Source organism: Engraulis encrasicolus, chromosome 2 (assembly GCF_034702125.1).
Source record: "Engraulis encrasicolus isolate BLACKSEA-1 chromosome 2, IST_EnEncr_1.0, whole genome shotgun sequence".
Classification (NCBI taxonomy): domain Eukaryota; kingdom Metazoa; phylum Chordata; class Actinopteri; order Clupeiformes; family Engraulidae; genus Engraulis; species Engraulis encrasicolus.
The window spans coordinates 3,669,671-3,686,539 of record NC_085858.1 but is presented as its reverse complement, the minus strand read 5'-3'; the positions used below and the strand labels follow the sequence as shown (position 1 = coordinate 3,686,539).

Sequence of the window (16,869 nt, the reverse complement as noted above, 5' to 3'; positions counted from 1 at the left end):
TGATTCAAAATGGACCCCAAAACCAACATTTGCCTTTTGCTGTGTGTGTGTGTGTGTGTGTGCATGCGTGCGTGCGTGCATGCCTGTGTGTGCGCGTGTGACTCACTGGACTCTGGTGACCATAGCCTTGCTTCTCTGTCCGTAGCTTCTGATGCTCTCCTCAGCACACACCAGCTCCACTGGCACCTGCACGCACACATGCATGCACACACACACAAACAAAGAGGATAGGGAGAGAATTGAATTCATAAAATCCTTTATTTACAAAGGGGCAATTACATTATGTGGTTAAAATGCTAGAGAGAGAGAGAGAGGGGGAGGGGGGTGGCGGGAGAGAGAGAGAGAGATAGAGAGGGGGGGTGTCACCTGCAGCTGCTTGACCCTCCTCAGCCAATCAGAGCACTGCTCCTCTGCCTCCAGAGAGGGCTCCAGGAACTCCACACACGCCAACGCAGCATACACATCCAACACCTGCAGCACACACACACACACACACGGACATTGCATTCATATTAAGTGGTCATTTCTTTCTGGGAAGCACATTGTGTTGCAGAAGAGTATGAAATGCGCCAAAATGTATCATTCATATGCATGCGTAATTGCGTATGAACAATTCATGTGCAAATACAAGCATCACTGCGTACACATTTCGTACTGTAATTCTGTCCATGTTTGTGTGTGCGTGTGTGTGTGTGTGTGTGTGTGTGTGTATGTGTATGTGTATGTGTGTGTGTGTGTGTGTGTGTGTGTGTGTGTGTGTGCGTGCGTGCGTGCGTGCGTGATTACCAGCTCCTGTCCTTGTTGTATGTGTGTGTTGTCCAGTAGAGCATGTGTGATGTGTGGTTCTATGCAGAGCATCCTGGAGAGGTTCTGGAGGCGTGTGCAGTAGTGGTGGTAGCCCGAGTGGACCCAGGACAGAGCCAACGCCTGCTGCCCTGTCTCCCCCTCCTCACGCAGACTCTCATACAGCTCATTCACACAGCACAGCACAGCAGCACACAGCAGCTACACACACACACACAAAGACACAAAGACACACACAAAGACACACACACACACACACACACACACACACACACACACACACACACACACACACACACACACACACACACACACACACACACACACACACACACACACACACACACACACACACACACACAAGTAAAGATATTACTGTATATGCAACACAGCACACATAAAACAAAGAATGCATGTTCAAGTGTCCAGACTACAGCGACATTAAAATAGTGAAAAATTAATTTTATTTTGACTATTATTAAATATATTTTAATTCATTTATATAAAATGTAACATGACAGAGTTTCAAATAACACAAAGTAAATCTTCAGTGGCTAAGAGGTGTGGTGCTCAGCTCACCTCCAACTCTCCCTTTGATGTGACCTTCATTGTCATGGCAACAAAGTCCTGCAGGTAGCGCTGTAGAATCTCTAGCTGGACCTCAGGCCCCAATTGGTCGATCTCCCGCCCCAGCGGAGTCTTCCAGTAGATCCTCTCAAACTGCTCATCACTGTGGCCTACGGAGCATTACATTACATTACATTACACTTCACTGACGCTTTCATCCAAAGCGACTAGGGGTGTAAATAATAATTGGCCGTAGGATCGATGCATCAATATTGATTTTGGCAAAATACGTAGTTAATGCACTTTGTCTTTGCCAATGGCAGTTTGGAGACGACACACAAATGACTAAACAACTACACTGTGAATGGTGTGCTTATTTTAAGGTTTACTGAACCAACTGCATAAGTGCATATACTTAACCAACTGCTTCACTGACTGCACGCACAGAAGTGGAGAAATGTGAGGCGAGCAAGTCTGTAGCCATCCTGTACTTCAAAGTGCTTTCTGTGTTTGTGTAAATATTTCTTGTTGGCCATGGCCTTGTCAAACAGGTTCTCCTGCTACAGCGGCTGTCGGGAATCTAAGTCATTTGTTTGGTATGACTTCCTCAGTGCTACTGGAAGGCACTGTTCAGATTGCCATAAACAGTGGCTCACCCCTTATACAGTAGTCAAAACACCTTCACTAAACACTTGTACCGATTCTCCATCCTCTCTTCAATCAGCATTCTGCTGTTGCTCCATGCTAGTATGGATATGGAATGCAACAGGATGACATAAAACAATGCAAATTCTCTATCTGGACCTGAAGTAGTGTCATACAGGCTATATAAAATATATAGGGTCGTTTAGACCCGACCACTCCCCTCCTTAGCCAGGCTATATACAGTATGTATATATAGATTATAATATCATATATATATATATATATATATATATATATATATATATATGTTTTATACAGTATATTTAATACATGGCATTATTTACCTTCTCTCTGCAGGGCGTGCACCCAGAGCTCCTCCAGGTAGTCCCTGATCCTCCAGCTGAAGGGCAGGCTGCAGGCCAGAACCCCCCCAGCACCCATGGAGCTCGGCACCAGGATGGTCTTAGCCTCAGAACTGCAGAGAGAGAGAGAGAGAGAGAGAGAGAGAGAGAGAGAGAGAGAGAGAGAGAGAGAGAGAGAGAGAGAGAGAGAGAGAGAGAGAGAGAGAGAGAGAGAGAGAGAGAGAGAGAGAGAGAGAGAGAGAGAGAGAGAGAAAGGTGAGTGAGTGAGTCCCCCAGTCCCCATGGAGCTAGGTCTTATCTTCAGAACTGCAGAGAGAGACAGGTGCTATTGGTGGTTAGACAGAGACTCTGTGTGTGTGTGTGTGTGTGTGTGTGTGTGTGTGTGTGTGTGTGTGTGTGTGTGTGTGTGTGTGTGTGTGTGAGAGTGTGTGTGTGTGTGTGTGTGTGTGTGTACCTGTCCAGTCGTGTGTAGGGGACCTCCAGTAGCTTGTCGTTCTGCAGTATGTGGATCCAGAGGTCCTTGAGGGGTTCTGGCAGCTGGGGGTCCAGCAGGAGATCGAGGTTGCAGTCACGATCCAGAACCGAGATCAGCTGGGCCAGAAACGGAACCACCACCGCCTGCACACGCTTCCACAGGGTATGTCTGGAGAGAGAGAGAGAGAGAGAGAGAGAGAGAGAGAGAGAGAGAGAGAGAGAGAGAGAGAGAGAGAGAGAGAGAGAGAGAAAAAGAGAAAAAAGATCAAATTCGTGAATGGAGCCGCATATGTTGCAAGGAGCAGCATAGTTCCATTGCTCTGGCCACCATCCTAAATAACTGTACCTTAAACTTATTTTAGCTGTTACTGTTATTTCTATTACTGATTACCAGTAGTAGTATGCCTCAATACTTTCACAAAAAAACATAAACCCAAGCAGCTCTTACCTCAAGGTGCCTCTCTTGTACAGGGCATGGATATTGACACACACATGCACACACACACATACACACACACACACACACACACACACACACACACACACACACACACCTGAAGACACCTCCCTCCTGTAGAATGTCTATGTTGGCTGCTTCCTTTAAGACCCTCATCACACACACACCTCAATGTGTCCCCCTCCTGTCGTGGTCTATTTTGTTCGCTTCTCTGAAGACCCTCATCAGGCATACAGACACACACGCACGCACGCACTCCTACCTGAAGGTGCCCCCCTCCTGCAGTGCGTCTATATTGGCTGCCTCTCTGAAGACCCAGGAGCGGGCGGCAGACAGCACCTGGCCCTCATCACGAGCCACCAGCAGCAGGTGAAGACGCCTCTTCAGGCTCCGCAGGAACACACCTGCACAGGAATGAACACACACACACAGATAAGCACGCACGCACGTAGGTACAGACGCACACATACACACAGGTAAGCACGCACACACGCAAGCACACGCACACACGCTCCCTCACTTTGTAGCTCTTTCTGGTGTAGGCTTTAATCTAAAACTACTGTGTGTGTGTGTGTGTGTGTGTGTGTGTGTGTGTGTGTGTGTGTGTGTGTGTGTGTGTGTGTGTGTGTGTGTGTGTGTGTGTGTGTGTGTGTGTGTGTGTGTGTGTGCGTGTGTTATGATGTACAGTAACACACATCATGTTTGGTTCCTTCTCTTTGTAGCTCTTTCTGCCGCAAGTTAAACTCTAAAACTACTGTGTGTGTCTGTGTGCTTGAGTCTCACTTTGCAGCTCTTCCTGGTTGCTCATGAGCGTGAGCAGAAGCTCCACCCTCCTGGTGCTCCTGACCCCGCCCTCCACCTCGTCTCTGAGCATGCCCACTGCGCTCTGCACACAGCTGCGCACCAGAGCCGTCGTGTCCAAGATGGACGCCCAGCCACCAACCTCCTGATGCACATTAGAAATTACAGCAGAATATCACATCACATGGTACATGGCATTATATAATGTAATGCAATATATTATAATGAAGGCAACAACTAAAACAGGGGTCCCCAAACTTTTTTCTCTGGGGGCCACATTATCGTTCCTGACTGTGATCAGGGGCCAGGATCAATGTGGGCTGTATGCTAGGCTACTGCCTGTTATAGCCATAACTTCTAGCACAAAATAGTTCATCATTACAAGCGTACATTTGCAAAAGAAGTGAGTACTTCACATGTAAAAATAGCAAGGAAAGGTTAGAAAAATATGGTGAATGACAGTTTATGAGTGATACAATACAGACAGTATTTTATCATTATTTTGTTCTGTGAGGATTGCTTGTTTGGGCCAGTGCAAATGGTGAGGTGCAGAGAGGTGGAGGGCCGGTCAAAGGGGCATGGTGGGCCGCATCCGGCCCCCGGGCCTTTGTTTGGGGACCCCTGAACTAAAACTTCAGTGTAGGGAAAACAAACAGTTTATTCATTTGTAGAGTGCATTTAAAGAAAAACATAAGCAAAACAAAAAAACACAAAACAAAAGCAAAAACATAGAACATATTAAATGATAAAAATCACAGCATAAAAAGTTTAATTGATTAGTGACGCTGAGAAGAGAAGAGAAGATAAGATAAGATAAGATAAGATAAGATAAGATAAGATAAGATAAGATAAGATAAGATAAGATAAGATAAGATAAGATAAGATAAGATAAGATAAGATAAGATAAGAGAAGAGAAGAGAAGAGAAGAGAAGAGAAGAGAAGAGAAGAGAAGAGAAGAGAAGAGAAGACAAGACAAGACAAGACAAGACAAGACAAGACAAGACAAGACAAGACAAGAAGGGCTGTGACTTACTGTAGCCTCCTCCTGCTCCATGGGCTCCTGGTTGGTTTCAGAGTACATATCCTCCACCTCCATAGCTGAAATATACAGGGGAGAGAGGAGGTGGTTACAAGGAGAGGAGCGTGTGTGTGTGTGTGTCTGTGTGTGTGTGTGTGTGTGTGTGTGTGTGTGTGTGTGTGTGTGTGTGTGTGTGTGTGTATGCGCTTGTACTGTATGAGTGTTCTAACCTTCACCAGTGCCCCCTCTCTGCTGCCGTGCCCCTGCCCTGGCTGTGTGTGTGTGTGTGTGTGTGTGTGTGTGTGTGTGTGTGTGTGTGTGTGTGTGTGTGTGTGTGTGTGTGTGTGTGTGTGTGTGTGTGTGTGTGTGTGTGTGTGTGTGTTTCTAACCTTCAGCAGTGTCCTCTCTCTGCTGCTCCTGCTGCTGCTGCTGCTGCTGCTCCGGCTGCTTCTCCTCAAACAGCTGGCTGATGGTGATGTTCCTCAGGGCCTTGATGTCCGCCGCCATGTCTCTGGACCTCCGCAGGTCATCTATGTGGACCGAAGTCCAGGGCCCTGGAATGGGGCACACAACACATCACATCACATTACATTACATGAAATTATAATATATTGAATTATATTACGCTTAGGTTTTTGATCATACAGAGGACAAGATGATGGTACAAATACCATAATTATCATGCATCTGGCAACTGGTCAGCCATCCAAAGCGACTTACACTTAGTTTACAGCAGGGCTCCCCAAACTTTTTTCTCTGGGGGCCACATTATCGTTCCTGACTGTGATCAGGGGCCAGGATCAATCATGTGGGCGTTATACTAGGCCACTGCATGTTATAGCCATAATTTTTAGAACAAAATAGTTCAGCATTACAAGTGATTGGCAAAAGAAGTGAGTACTTCACATGTCTTTCAATTTCAAATACCACAGGTATTCGTTTTAATTTCTAATAACAATGTAAAATAGCAAGGAAAGGTTAGAAAAATATGGTGATTGACAGTTTATGAGTGATACAATAGAAATGCTAGGCCTGTTTATATTACAGTGAGATATTATATTACAGAGAGAGAAACTATCAAGACAAGAAACTTCTGGTGATTCACACTTTATGTTTATATTCATTATTTTTTTCTGTAAGGATTGCTTATTTGGGCCAGTTCAAATGGTGAGGTGCAGAGAGGTGGAGGGCCGTTCAAAGGGGCTTGGTGGGCCGCATCTGGCCCCCGGCCCTTAGTTTAGGGACCCCTGCTTTACAGGGTATTGGTTACCGTCCCTGGAGCAGTGTGGGGTTAGGTGCTTTGCTCAAGGGCACTTCAACCATGGATGGATGTGTAGGGAGAGAAGGGTGGGATTCGAACATACAACCTTCTGATCTTAAGATCACCACCCTAACCACCAAAGGAGTGTCAAAAAAGGAGACTAACAGCTCACAAAACTGTAAAAGCTGTTCATAATTTCAAACACTTGTGAACGTGAAAACACACACGCACACACACTTCAATATATTTGCTATACTGTATTTATTGTTTAACCAATAAGGTCCTTAATTATTTATTTGATTTCATAATCTAATTGAAATGAAACCAAGTTAATGTTTACAATAAAATGAATACATGGTTAGTTATGCAAGCGAGTTATGCAATCATAAATCGTACGTCTTGGGGAAAGAGACTTTCTATTAGGACAAACACACAACATGTCTGCCCCAGTTACATGTAGTACCCCTTGCTGATCTAAGGCAAGCCTCCAGGGAGAACCCATGAGGAATGCAAGGCGGAGAGGGAGAGAGAGAGAGAAGAAGAAGAAGAAGAAGAAGGGGGTGAGTGACAGAGCTTGATCTGGAGTAATACAGAGAGCAAGCAGGAAGAGAAAGATCGAGGGGGTGGTGAGCAAGAGAAGTTGAGATTGAGAGAGAGAGAGAGAGAGAGAGAGAGAGAGAGAGAGAGAGAGAGAGAGAGAGAGAGAGAGAGAGAGAGAGAACACAGAGAGAGAGAGAGAGAGAGAGAGAGAGAGAGAGAGAGAGAGAACAGAGAGACAGAGATGGATATGCCAGAGGGTTGCTGGTTGTTACATCATTATCCCTCTAGCCTGTCCCTGACCTATGGCATACTGGTAGGGAGGGAGAAAAGGATAGTTATGCTTAAGCCAGACAGAAGGTGTTCTTACCATTACCTTAACTCCCATCCTCCACTGTACTTGTGGCGTCAACTTGACATCGCAAGATGTCATTGACAACATAATTTTAATTCAATATCTGTCAGAAGCACAGTTCAAAGGTAATTTTGTCATTTGCAATCGGGATGTTGAGCACGGAAAAATCCGCCAATAGTTGTTGTGGCTAGGCTGACAGTGGGGGAACGTTTTTTTGTGTGTGTTTTTGACTGAGGCGGGGCATCAGGGAAGTGTGAGTCCACAAGCATAGGTCGAGGAAGGGAGTTTGGATAATGGACTGTACACAAAGATAGGCATGCTGCGCTAGAAGGACACAGATAAATCAGAAATGCTTTCGTTATGACCATCAGAATTCTCACCAGCGAACTCTGCAAACAACTAAGCAGTGATAGAGAACCTCTCACATGATTCTTCTGTAAAGAAACCTACTAGACGTACAAGCTGCCTTCTCAGGGACTTAATGAATGCCACTTTAGCTGATACTGCTCCCAAAGACACAACAAAGAGAAGGAAGGCCGTTCTGGCGCCTTTCAATTTAATTTACTGTCTGCAGATCACAAGTTCTCCTTTGGTTTACTCCTTAGAAACCTTAGCTTGGGTGTCGGGTCGTGGAGAGTTGTCTATGTACACTTGCCCTGGGTGTTTGGTCTTGGGAAGGTGACTATGTTTAATTCTTGCCTCTGTGAGGGCTGATGTGGGGGGAGTACAATGTTGCGGAAAGAGGCTTTAATATCATGTCACTATGATTTATTGATTCAAATCATCCCATGCCCTTTTCAGGTTCCTATGAGTGGTACTACAGTAAAATCACTACTATACGTTACCTCCACTCCCACCACAATTTCATCCTGTCACTTAGGGAAAATGCCAAAGGTAGTCTGGTCTCAGTGTTGTTCTGTGATTAGCTGATCAAAAGTGTGTTAGATGTGCAGACACTTGACAAAGACTGCATTGGGTGAAAGCGTTCTGTACACTGTTTCTGCTTCCAATTTTAACATTTCAACCAAGGTGTTTGTCAGGCGATGACTGTATAGGTCAAAACATTGTGAAATCAGACTGGGAGCAGAAATAGTGTGCAGTTTTTTTTTACTTAGCTTATCAAAGTAAAAAGCATCCCTCACCTCCATGAAATCCAACATATGAGGTCCCCCCTTCAATCCTGGGCAGTTTGGTGATGAAGTAGACAAACACAGTTCCCTCTTGCTCCTGTTTCGTTTTATTGATTTCATTCGCTGCTGAATACCTGCGAGAAAACAATTCATTTTGAAATGTCAAGCATTCATTATTTCAAGTTAGCAGAAGTTACAGCCTTAGGGCACGAGCAAAGCTTACTTGGCTGAGGCAATGAGGTTTGAGCTTTGTGTGGCCTCATCGAAATCCATCTGGATGATGAGGATCTTTTGCCCCGGAGCCGTGTCCAAGAAAGTCCTAAGACAAAGGTTTTTTTTCAATGAATAGAACAAAATAACAACAAATAACAAAATAAAAAAACAATTTCACTATGGCCTTTAGCTGTAATTAATGTTTCTAATAATGTTTCTAAGCAATAGTCTTGTGACGTTATGTGTATGACCTTTCTTAAAACGACTCTTGCTCAGGGATGCAAAATGAATTTCAGTGTCGTATTCCGTATCGTATGTATGGTACCAACCTGATCTTCTTCAGGAAGGAGTACTCTGTATCAAACTGCTGCAGAGAGAGGAGTTCAACGTATCTCACGACCTCTTTCAGTTGGCCCAGGTCAGAGGCCGTCAGGAGTCTGGAAAATGTGGTCACCTGCAGGAAAATAAACAAATAAATGGAAATCCATCACTGCCATTCTAAACGAAATCTTTAGATTTGTTTTTTTTTGGGAAACACTGGGATGTATGGTAAAAAACGCAGCTTAAGATTGATAAGGCCAATCAACTAACTAATTCATTAATCAATAATTTGCATCCCTAAAACAAATAAATGAAAATCTTCCAATTCTAAGATTTACTATAAAAGAGCATAATGAAGAATAATAAACACTGTGGATAAAAGAATGTACTGTATATTCCGTCACTCACATACTATATGTGCAATGCAATGCTACATTTAGATTTGATAGGACATATCTAGTATAGACATATCTAAATATGAACATGTTTGCACCTTATAGCAAATCAATTTTAACAACATCATCTTGGCATCCTTACCTCTGTGAAGGCGGCAGAGCTTCTGACAGCTTGCTGGATGTGCGAGAAGATGAAGTCTGTGAAGCAGCTGTGCTTCTGCTCCTCAAAGTACACCCTCTCCAGCTTCTGGCTCTCCTGACGGGACAGCTTTGTGCAGTGCAGCCGCACGATGGCATCTGGCGTGGCACAGTTGAGCAAGACTAGCTTGGCCTCCTGAAGCACTGTTTCAGGGTCGTCCGTCGTCCCCCTGTCTTTTAATTTCTCTGTGATTTGCAGGATAACAGACGAACAGGTATCGGAGTGGTAGCCAATGAAAACATCAGGCAGCTGATATTTGTGCACCTGGAAGGTCAAAGATGGACTGCTGTCAGGAACGACGAACGCCTTCACCCATCTATCCAAGTCCTTGACAATTTCCTTTTGCTCCCTTCTGAGGACAGTGTTGATGTCGAGGTAGTGCTTCTCCAACCGGTTGATGAGGGGAATGGGAAACTTCTCATAGACGACCTCCTTCTCCTCAATCACAATGAGCCGGAAGTCTTTGTGCACCCTACACTTGACTCGGTGAGTGCCCAGACCCAAGTCCACATACTTCTGGCCGCCCAGGCACACGTAGTACTGGTTGAGAGCATCGTAGAGACTCTCGTACAGGTTGTGCAAGTTGAGCAGCATGATGGACTTGCCCGTCTCCATGCAGATCTTCACTCGATTTATGTTGCGGCAAATCTGAGTGTATTCCTGGTCCTTGGGGAAGCTGGAGCCGAATATGATCTCCGGTTGAGTCTCCTGGGTGAAGAATGTCTGCTGGATGATCTGCAGAGCCGCATAGTTTTTGGTCAAGACAAGCAGATATCTGCATTCCTCATCCTGTCCGATGGCAGTGATGTTTTGCCTAACGAGCTTGATGGCACTAATGCTTTCCAGGTTTGGTCGCACCTGCAGTCTGCTTGTGAAGACTTCGACGGCATACACATCGTCTCTACCACTGAAGTTCCTCAGGACTGCTTCTACGATCTTCTCGGCACTGGGCTTCTGCTCCGAGTCCTTGGCCATGGCAAAGACCATCTTGATCAAGCTGTAGTAGTCACGCAGCCCAAAAAAGCCTTTCCCCTGTTGCTTACAGATTTTCAAGTAAGCCCTCGCAAAAGGCTGAAAGAATTCTCTTACTGTCTCAAGAACAATGGGATCAGATGAGCAAATCCCCTTGGCACTTTCAATCAGCTCACCCTCATCAGGATCACCACGCGAGACAAAGATTCCTCTGTTCATCTTGGCCGGGTCCAAGGCCCAGTTGGATATGCCGATAAAACCAACCTTCTTGTGAGGCAAGGGTTGGTCGTCGATACATCCTTCCTCCAGAAGTGGATGGAGGGTCTTCAGAGGCATCTTGGGAGAGTCTTCGGCCAATCCGATCTCATCCAGCACCACCACAGACACGTATTCCTTGAGGTTCTTGCCCTCCTGGAAGCGGGCACATTGTTTGAAGGTGTTGATAATGCCGTCAGGGGTGGAGTGAGGACTACACTGGAAGGACACAAGGTGGATCTGCTTGAGCTGGCGATACAGCTCGGAGTGTGCCGCCTGGCCCTGCATGGCGTCCGCCACCAGTGTTTTCGACAGAGACTTGGAGCTACCAGGTTTGCCCACAAGGAAAAGAGGGATCCTCAACTCGATGCAGATCACCATCATGAAGACATTTTCTTTCAGGGCCTTGTTACGCGCAATTGTGTTGCCAAGGGGCACTCCACTGAGCATCAGATCTTGCATGAGAGAAATTTCATCTCTGATTTTTGTGTGAGTGTAAGTGCCTCTGAAATGAGCGCTGATTTTTTTTCTGTACTTGTCCTTGTCCTCCAGGCAGGCATGGTAGCACACACCGATAGCCATGACTAAGGACCACAGTACTGGGTCTCGAATCTCAAGGTCCAACCTCTGAGGTCTATCACTTGCGCCAAGACTTCTCAGCTCATCAAAAAGCATTGAGTGGTGATTGTAAAACCACACAAATGTCTGCATGCAACGCTCCACATCCCTGAGACTCACGAAACTGCACTCATCCCTCCTGGACCTCATGTACTTCTGAGACGATGCCATGACGTCAGTTATGACACTGATGTATCTCATGTCAATAGAGTTCTTCTCAGCCACTCTCTGAACGATCTGCTGGATGTACATTTTCTCAGTCTGGTCGTTTAACTGCCCAAAGTCCCAGACCAGTGGTATCATGCTGGGGGGCAGAGATTGTACTCGGTACACGAGCTGACGTAGAGGTATGGTCCCCAGTTTCTCCTCGGTCTCATCCGCTCTGACCCTGTACCCCAAGCCAGCAGACTCTAGTCTCTTTATCATCACATCAGTGTGTTTGCGATAGGGATTGCAGGCAGCAATGACTTGCAAGCCTGTGTTTGGAGTGAGCTTTTCTCCCATGACAGTGTGATCGCACAAGACTTCCTTGATACTGCTGATGGCTTCAGTTGTGTTAGCCTCATCAAAAAATAAGACAGAGTCAAAGCCGTAGTGTTCCTTGTTGATAGATGCAATGGTCTCTGCCTCCCTCACTTTCTCATAGAGCATGTCCGAGTTTGTGCCACCGTGGACTTTGACCAGCTTCATGTTTTCGGTGTTGACGCCACTCCTTCTCAGTTCACAGAGGAATTTGATCAGCCTGGTTTTCCCACATCCAGTCTCCCCCATGATAATGACGGGGATGCCGCACCGGAAGCGCATGTGGATCGCCAGCATCTTCAGTATGTTGTCAGTCGTCAACTCGTACGTTTCGTCGGGATCGAGGGGCCATTGGATCCCCAGAACGTTGCAGAGACGCTCTATTTTCTCCCCTCTTTGAAGCTGATCAAAATCAATGTTGAATGGCACTCGCTGCAACTTCAGGCCCTCATACAGCTGTGTGCTCATGATGTTACTCTTGATCACTCTTCCTGATGAAGGATCGACGGCATCTACACCGTTTTGTGCATTTGGTTGGAGATGAAAGCCGATGAATGTCATGGATATGTGATCGTCGTTGAAGAAAATGTACGGGTGTGGTTCTGACTCCCATCTCTTTCTGATTCTAAAGGGAGCAAGGTCTTCTTCGTTCACTCCTTCCAGGTCCATCCCGAACCTTCCAGGACTCTGGTCAGAGATGCTGAGAGATGGAGTGGCAAAATCTTTGGCCATCAAGATCATGAAGTCCACCACAAAGTTTTTGAAGCCTTGCAAGGTATCTCCAGTGAACGAGGCGTCACAGAAAACTGATGTCTCGCAGTCCTGTAGTTGCAGATTCAAGAACCAGGCAAAGTTTCTCAGCTCGGCCCAAGATGGATCAATGATGCCACAGTAGAAGAACATCATCTGCAGACATTCTATGTGGGTTCCCTCTACTCCGTTGTACATGAAGTTGTCCAGGCTCTCACGATTGTGGAAGCGGGTCAAGTACTGGTAGGGACGTTGAAAGCTCACACTTCTGAACTCCTTGTCATCCATCAAAGGATCTTCAGGACGAGGCCCATGGGGATGATCATGAATCTTCACCTCCAACTCAAGGACTTCCTTTGGAGGGCGGCAGAAAATCATTGGGAAGACATCCAGGAAGGCAGTCTGTGATGGGCAGAAAAAGGCAAGAGTGACAAGGTAAACATGATATCTGAAAAATATTATGCAAAACCGACCAATTAGAAGAGTGACTTACAGATCTTGGACCTTTTCTTTGCAAGGTTCTATCAGGTTGCAAAAGCTCAATGAGGTACAGGTGGTTGTTACTGCACTTCCACATCCTTCCCTTGGAATCCATCAAGTAGCGCAAGACCAGCAGCTTGAAAAGGAACTCGTTCAATCCTTTCTGCACCTAAAGGTCATCATAACAGATGTTCATCACTTTTAACACTAATTTGGACACATGCAAACTCAAGTTCAAAACAAATAATGTCAAACTAAGTCTTACTGAAGTGGTGACATCAAAATGGAATATTGTGAGCTCCTTTCTCTCCATGCTGTTCAGCAATGCATGGAGAATTGCATTTTCATCCACCCTGGTCTCAAGCAAGCGGATGCACTTCAGCATTGATGGCTTTTTGGTGATACTTTTCAGCTTCTCATACATTCTCTGTATGTACAATGATTTCCCTATATCAGGAAAGAAGGCACATATGAAGTTTAGCAAAATTAAGAATTAGCTACACATCATCATCACAATATTGTTGCAATAACAATTAACGGTAAATTTGCAACTGCAAAGTTGTGTTGTGTTGTGTTTGTGTTGTGACGTGACACAATGTCTACTCACCTACACCTGCCCTTTTTGAGGTCACCACTCCCACGAACAGTCCACTTTTGAATACAGCGGAGGCACTGCATCGGTCTGGAGAGACTTTGTAATGAGAAGCCAAATACTCCTGTATCATGGCAAGGGGTTCCTGAGGTACTATGTGAAGCCGGTAATGGCTGAAGGCAGAGGGTATGTAGGCGCCCTCACGATCAGAGCTACACATCAGCACTAGGCGATAGTCCTCCTGGCTCTGCATCTTCTGCCTGTGAAAGAACTGCTCCACCTTGACGCTGACTTCGTAGGAGAGCTGGCCCACATACAGCATGACGTAGATCTTGCGAGTGCCGTCGTCGTATCTTCTCATCATACAGCGCCTGAGGAACAGTTCGACTTGCTCATATGGTGTCGCAGGGCCGCAAAGCAGTATCTCGTCGTATGTTGGTAGGGATTCCGAGCGGCTGGCCATGTAAATAGAAATGCAGGACATGAGAATCTCGGCAGCGGGACAGACTATCAGATTTGGACGCCCACCAACCAACCCATGTGGCAACTCCCTTTGAACGATTCCGTTTGTCTTCCAACTCACCAGACCTTCGTTTTCGCTGTCAACCTCATCGACCTGGTTGGTCAAGATTTCGAGCAGCTTTCCCAGACACCCGACATCAAGAGAATCAGGGAGAAATGCGTTCATGTCTCTCATGTAGGCGTTCCAGATCAGGTCAAGCTTGCCTGGACCCGGAACCGTCTGTATCTTGCTGTAAAGGCCATCAACTCCGCCATCAGTCCCAGCCTGTAATTCTGTGTCCATTGCTTGAGCAGCCGTTTCCATTTTTTGAGTATGGGAACCCTCGATGAACGTCTGAAACTCCAGGTCCTTGCTCTTCTCAGGGGGTTCCTTCAGAAGGAAGTACTGCATGGAGTGCCAGGCCTCTCGGAGGTCCATAGAGTTGCAATCCTGTTTAATGAATGACAGCATCATGAGGGCCTGGGAGTCAGGTTTACTGATGCTCTTCTGAGTCAGCTTGCTGGACAGGTACACAATCTGCTCGGCAGTGAAGTAGTTGAGATAGTAGTGGCACGATCGCTGATTGTCCATGAAGTTGTTCCAAAAGCTGAGGCAGGTCTCCATTTTTTTGCACAGGTCTGGTAGCTGCTCGGCAGGACTTCCCTCAATGATGATCATATTGATGGCACTTCCTAAGCCAAAGTCCATGATGATAGCGGCCTGCTCGGCTTTGAGGTTGATGTTGGCCTCCCAGTGCCGAAACAACGGACTACCAGCAATGAACAGATCTATGAATGCTACGGCCAACCTCTGCACATTGGCAAATACCTGAAAAGACAGACGTATTTTTTTAGCATGCACATTATACATGAATAAGACAGCGTAAATCACAATCACTGATACCATCACTGCAATATTTTACCACCAAACCACTTCATTTCAAGACCTTGACTAACACCATAACATCATTTCATTTAAACGAGTATTCTTACGGTAAGTACGTAGAAATATTAAGTACTGTACGAGTAATGATGTCGTTCATTTCACTGCATGTACCTCAGCAAACTGATCAACTTCGCACTGGCCCTGGTCTCCTTTCCCAGACATCAGCATGAGTTTGTTTTGAAGCTCTCGCAGGTCCTCAAGTGAGTAGTTTCGCAGCTCTTGACCTTCCTCATGCTCCTCAGGTATTTGCAGTCGAATCACAGTGTCCAGAGTGAGCTGGAGGGAACATACACAATTGTAATTCAGATTGGAGAAGAATTTGTATTAGCATCAGGGACTTTCCATGGTCAAGACACTTCAAGACACAGACTTTAATTAACCTTATACAGTAGAGTAGTTGCCAATGCCCCAACAGTGCAAAGCTAAGGATGTCAAGTTTGAAGTGTCAAGGGCATCTTAAGTGTCAAGGGCAAACGTGAATAGGGAGGGACTACAAAGCGGATTCGAAAAAAGTTGGGACACTTGGTAATTTGTGAATAAAATAAAAATTCTGGCATTTTCAAAACATTCAATATGTTAATAAGGTAGAGCATTGCGTACAGACAACATATCAGTTGTTAAAGTCAGCAGAATTGTTGTTTTGAGGTAATTATATGATCATTTGAAATTTCACCCTTGCAACAAATCCCAAAAAAGTTGGGACGGGGCCAATAAAATGCTTTTTATGTTTGATAAGACTACAAATAACACAAGGGAAGATACTTAACAGTTAGATACTTTAACTGATGCCATGATTTTATTCAAAAAATAGATATTTGGATGTGCGAGACTCGATTTCAACAGCTCAACTGATAGGTGTGTTCTTCAACTTGTTCCCCTTATTGTTATGCTTAATATGTGGCATATCCTGACTGCAAGAGAACAATTTTGTCACCTGTTTACTCTTATGATGGAAACACATCATTGGAACATAGTAGAGATTGAAATCTGCCACCATTATGGGGCAATAGCTAAAGGCGGTACTCCAAAATATAATGCCTTGGTAGCTATGTATGCTGTTTAAAGTCTGTATATATCATTAAACATTCATTTTAATGCTCTACATGAGTAAGAAGACCATAACAAAGGCACCTCTGCACCCCTTTACCGTCATATATGCCGTCTTTCAGACTGACTACTAAAACAAGCTGAAGTATTCATTTTTTCTTCATAACCTGGAGGGTGCATGACTCCATGATTTAAAAAAAGTATGAAATATTTTCCATTCTGTAATCAGAGGACAGTTTCACATGTCTCCTAGGTCCATCTAGAATGAACTTTGCCACTTGCAACTCTGTTTAATGTCTGCATCATGTGTTTTAATCAAGTGTTGTGTTTATGGTCATTTTTTCAACAGCTGTCATTGTTGGAGTGTCAGAGTTTGCTTATTGACGATGAGTATGTCATGATATCATAACCTATGCAATGATTTCACAGAACTCCATATTACGGAAATAGGCCTTATATGCCTGCAATTTTGAAAATTCAATCTTTCTGTGTAATAGATCAGTAATTAGTGCCTCAAAATCTTCGCTACTGAGTGCCACAGCCTTTCTGTGATGGTATTTTATTTGTGCATTCATGTTGGCAGTCAATATAGTTCCTTTTAAAATATTCTTCCTTGTGTTATTTTTAGAATTATCCAACTATACCA

At 45.1% G+C, this 16,869-nt stretch overlaps 1 protein-coding gene across 1 annotated transcript in view; it reads right to left on the bottom strand.

Moving 5' to 3' along the window:
- The window catches only part of rnf213a (ring finger protein 213a), a 72,274-nt gene that overhangs the window by 30,657 nt on the left and 24,748 nt on the right, over positions 1 to 16,869 (bottom strand). Inside the window, exons 25-42 of the mRNA XM_063219867.1 lie at positions 15,288 to 15,452; positions 13,745 to 15,059; positions 13,403 to 13,584; positions 13,151 to 13,306; positions 9,484 to 13,059; positions 8,955 to 9,079; positions 8,636 to 8,731; positions 8,425 to 8,546; positions 5,519 to 5,683; positions 5,145 to 5,209; positions 4,093 to 4,255; positions 3,572 to 3,713; positions 2,833 to 3,021; positions 2,361 to 2,491; positions 1,384 to 1,541; positions 787 to 1,005; positions 367 to 471; positions 107 to 186 (exon numbers count right to left, since the gene is read on the bottom strand). Of these exons, the coding sequence (XP_063075937.1) occupies positions 107 to 186; positions 367 to 471; positions 787 to 1,005; positions 1,384 to 1,541; positions 2,361 to 2,491; positions 2,833 to 3,021; positions 3,572 to 3,713; positions 4,093 to 4,255; positions 5,145 to 5,209; positions 5,519 to 5,683; positions 8,425 to 8,546; positions 8,636 to 8,731; positions 8,955 to 9,079; positions 9,484 to 13,059; positions 13,151 to 13,306; positions 13,403 to 13,584; positions 13,745 to 15,059; positions 15,288 to 15,452 (7,154 nt within the window). The remainder of the gene's footprint in view (positions 1 to 106; positions 187 to 366; positions 472 to 786; positions 1,006 to 1,383; positions 1,542 to 2,360; positions 2,492 to 2,832; positions 3,022 to 3,571; positions 3,714 to 4,092; positions 4,256 to 5,144; positions 5,210 to 5,518; positions 5,684 to 8,424; positions 8,547 to 8,635; positions 8,732 to 8,954; positions 9,080 to 9,483; positions 13,060 to 13,150; positions 13,307 to 13,402; positions 13,585 to 13,744; positions 15,060 to 15,287; positions 15,453 to 16,869) is intronic.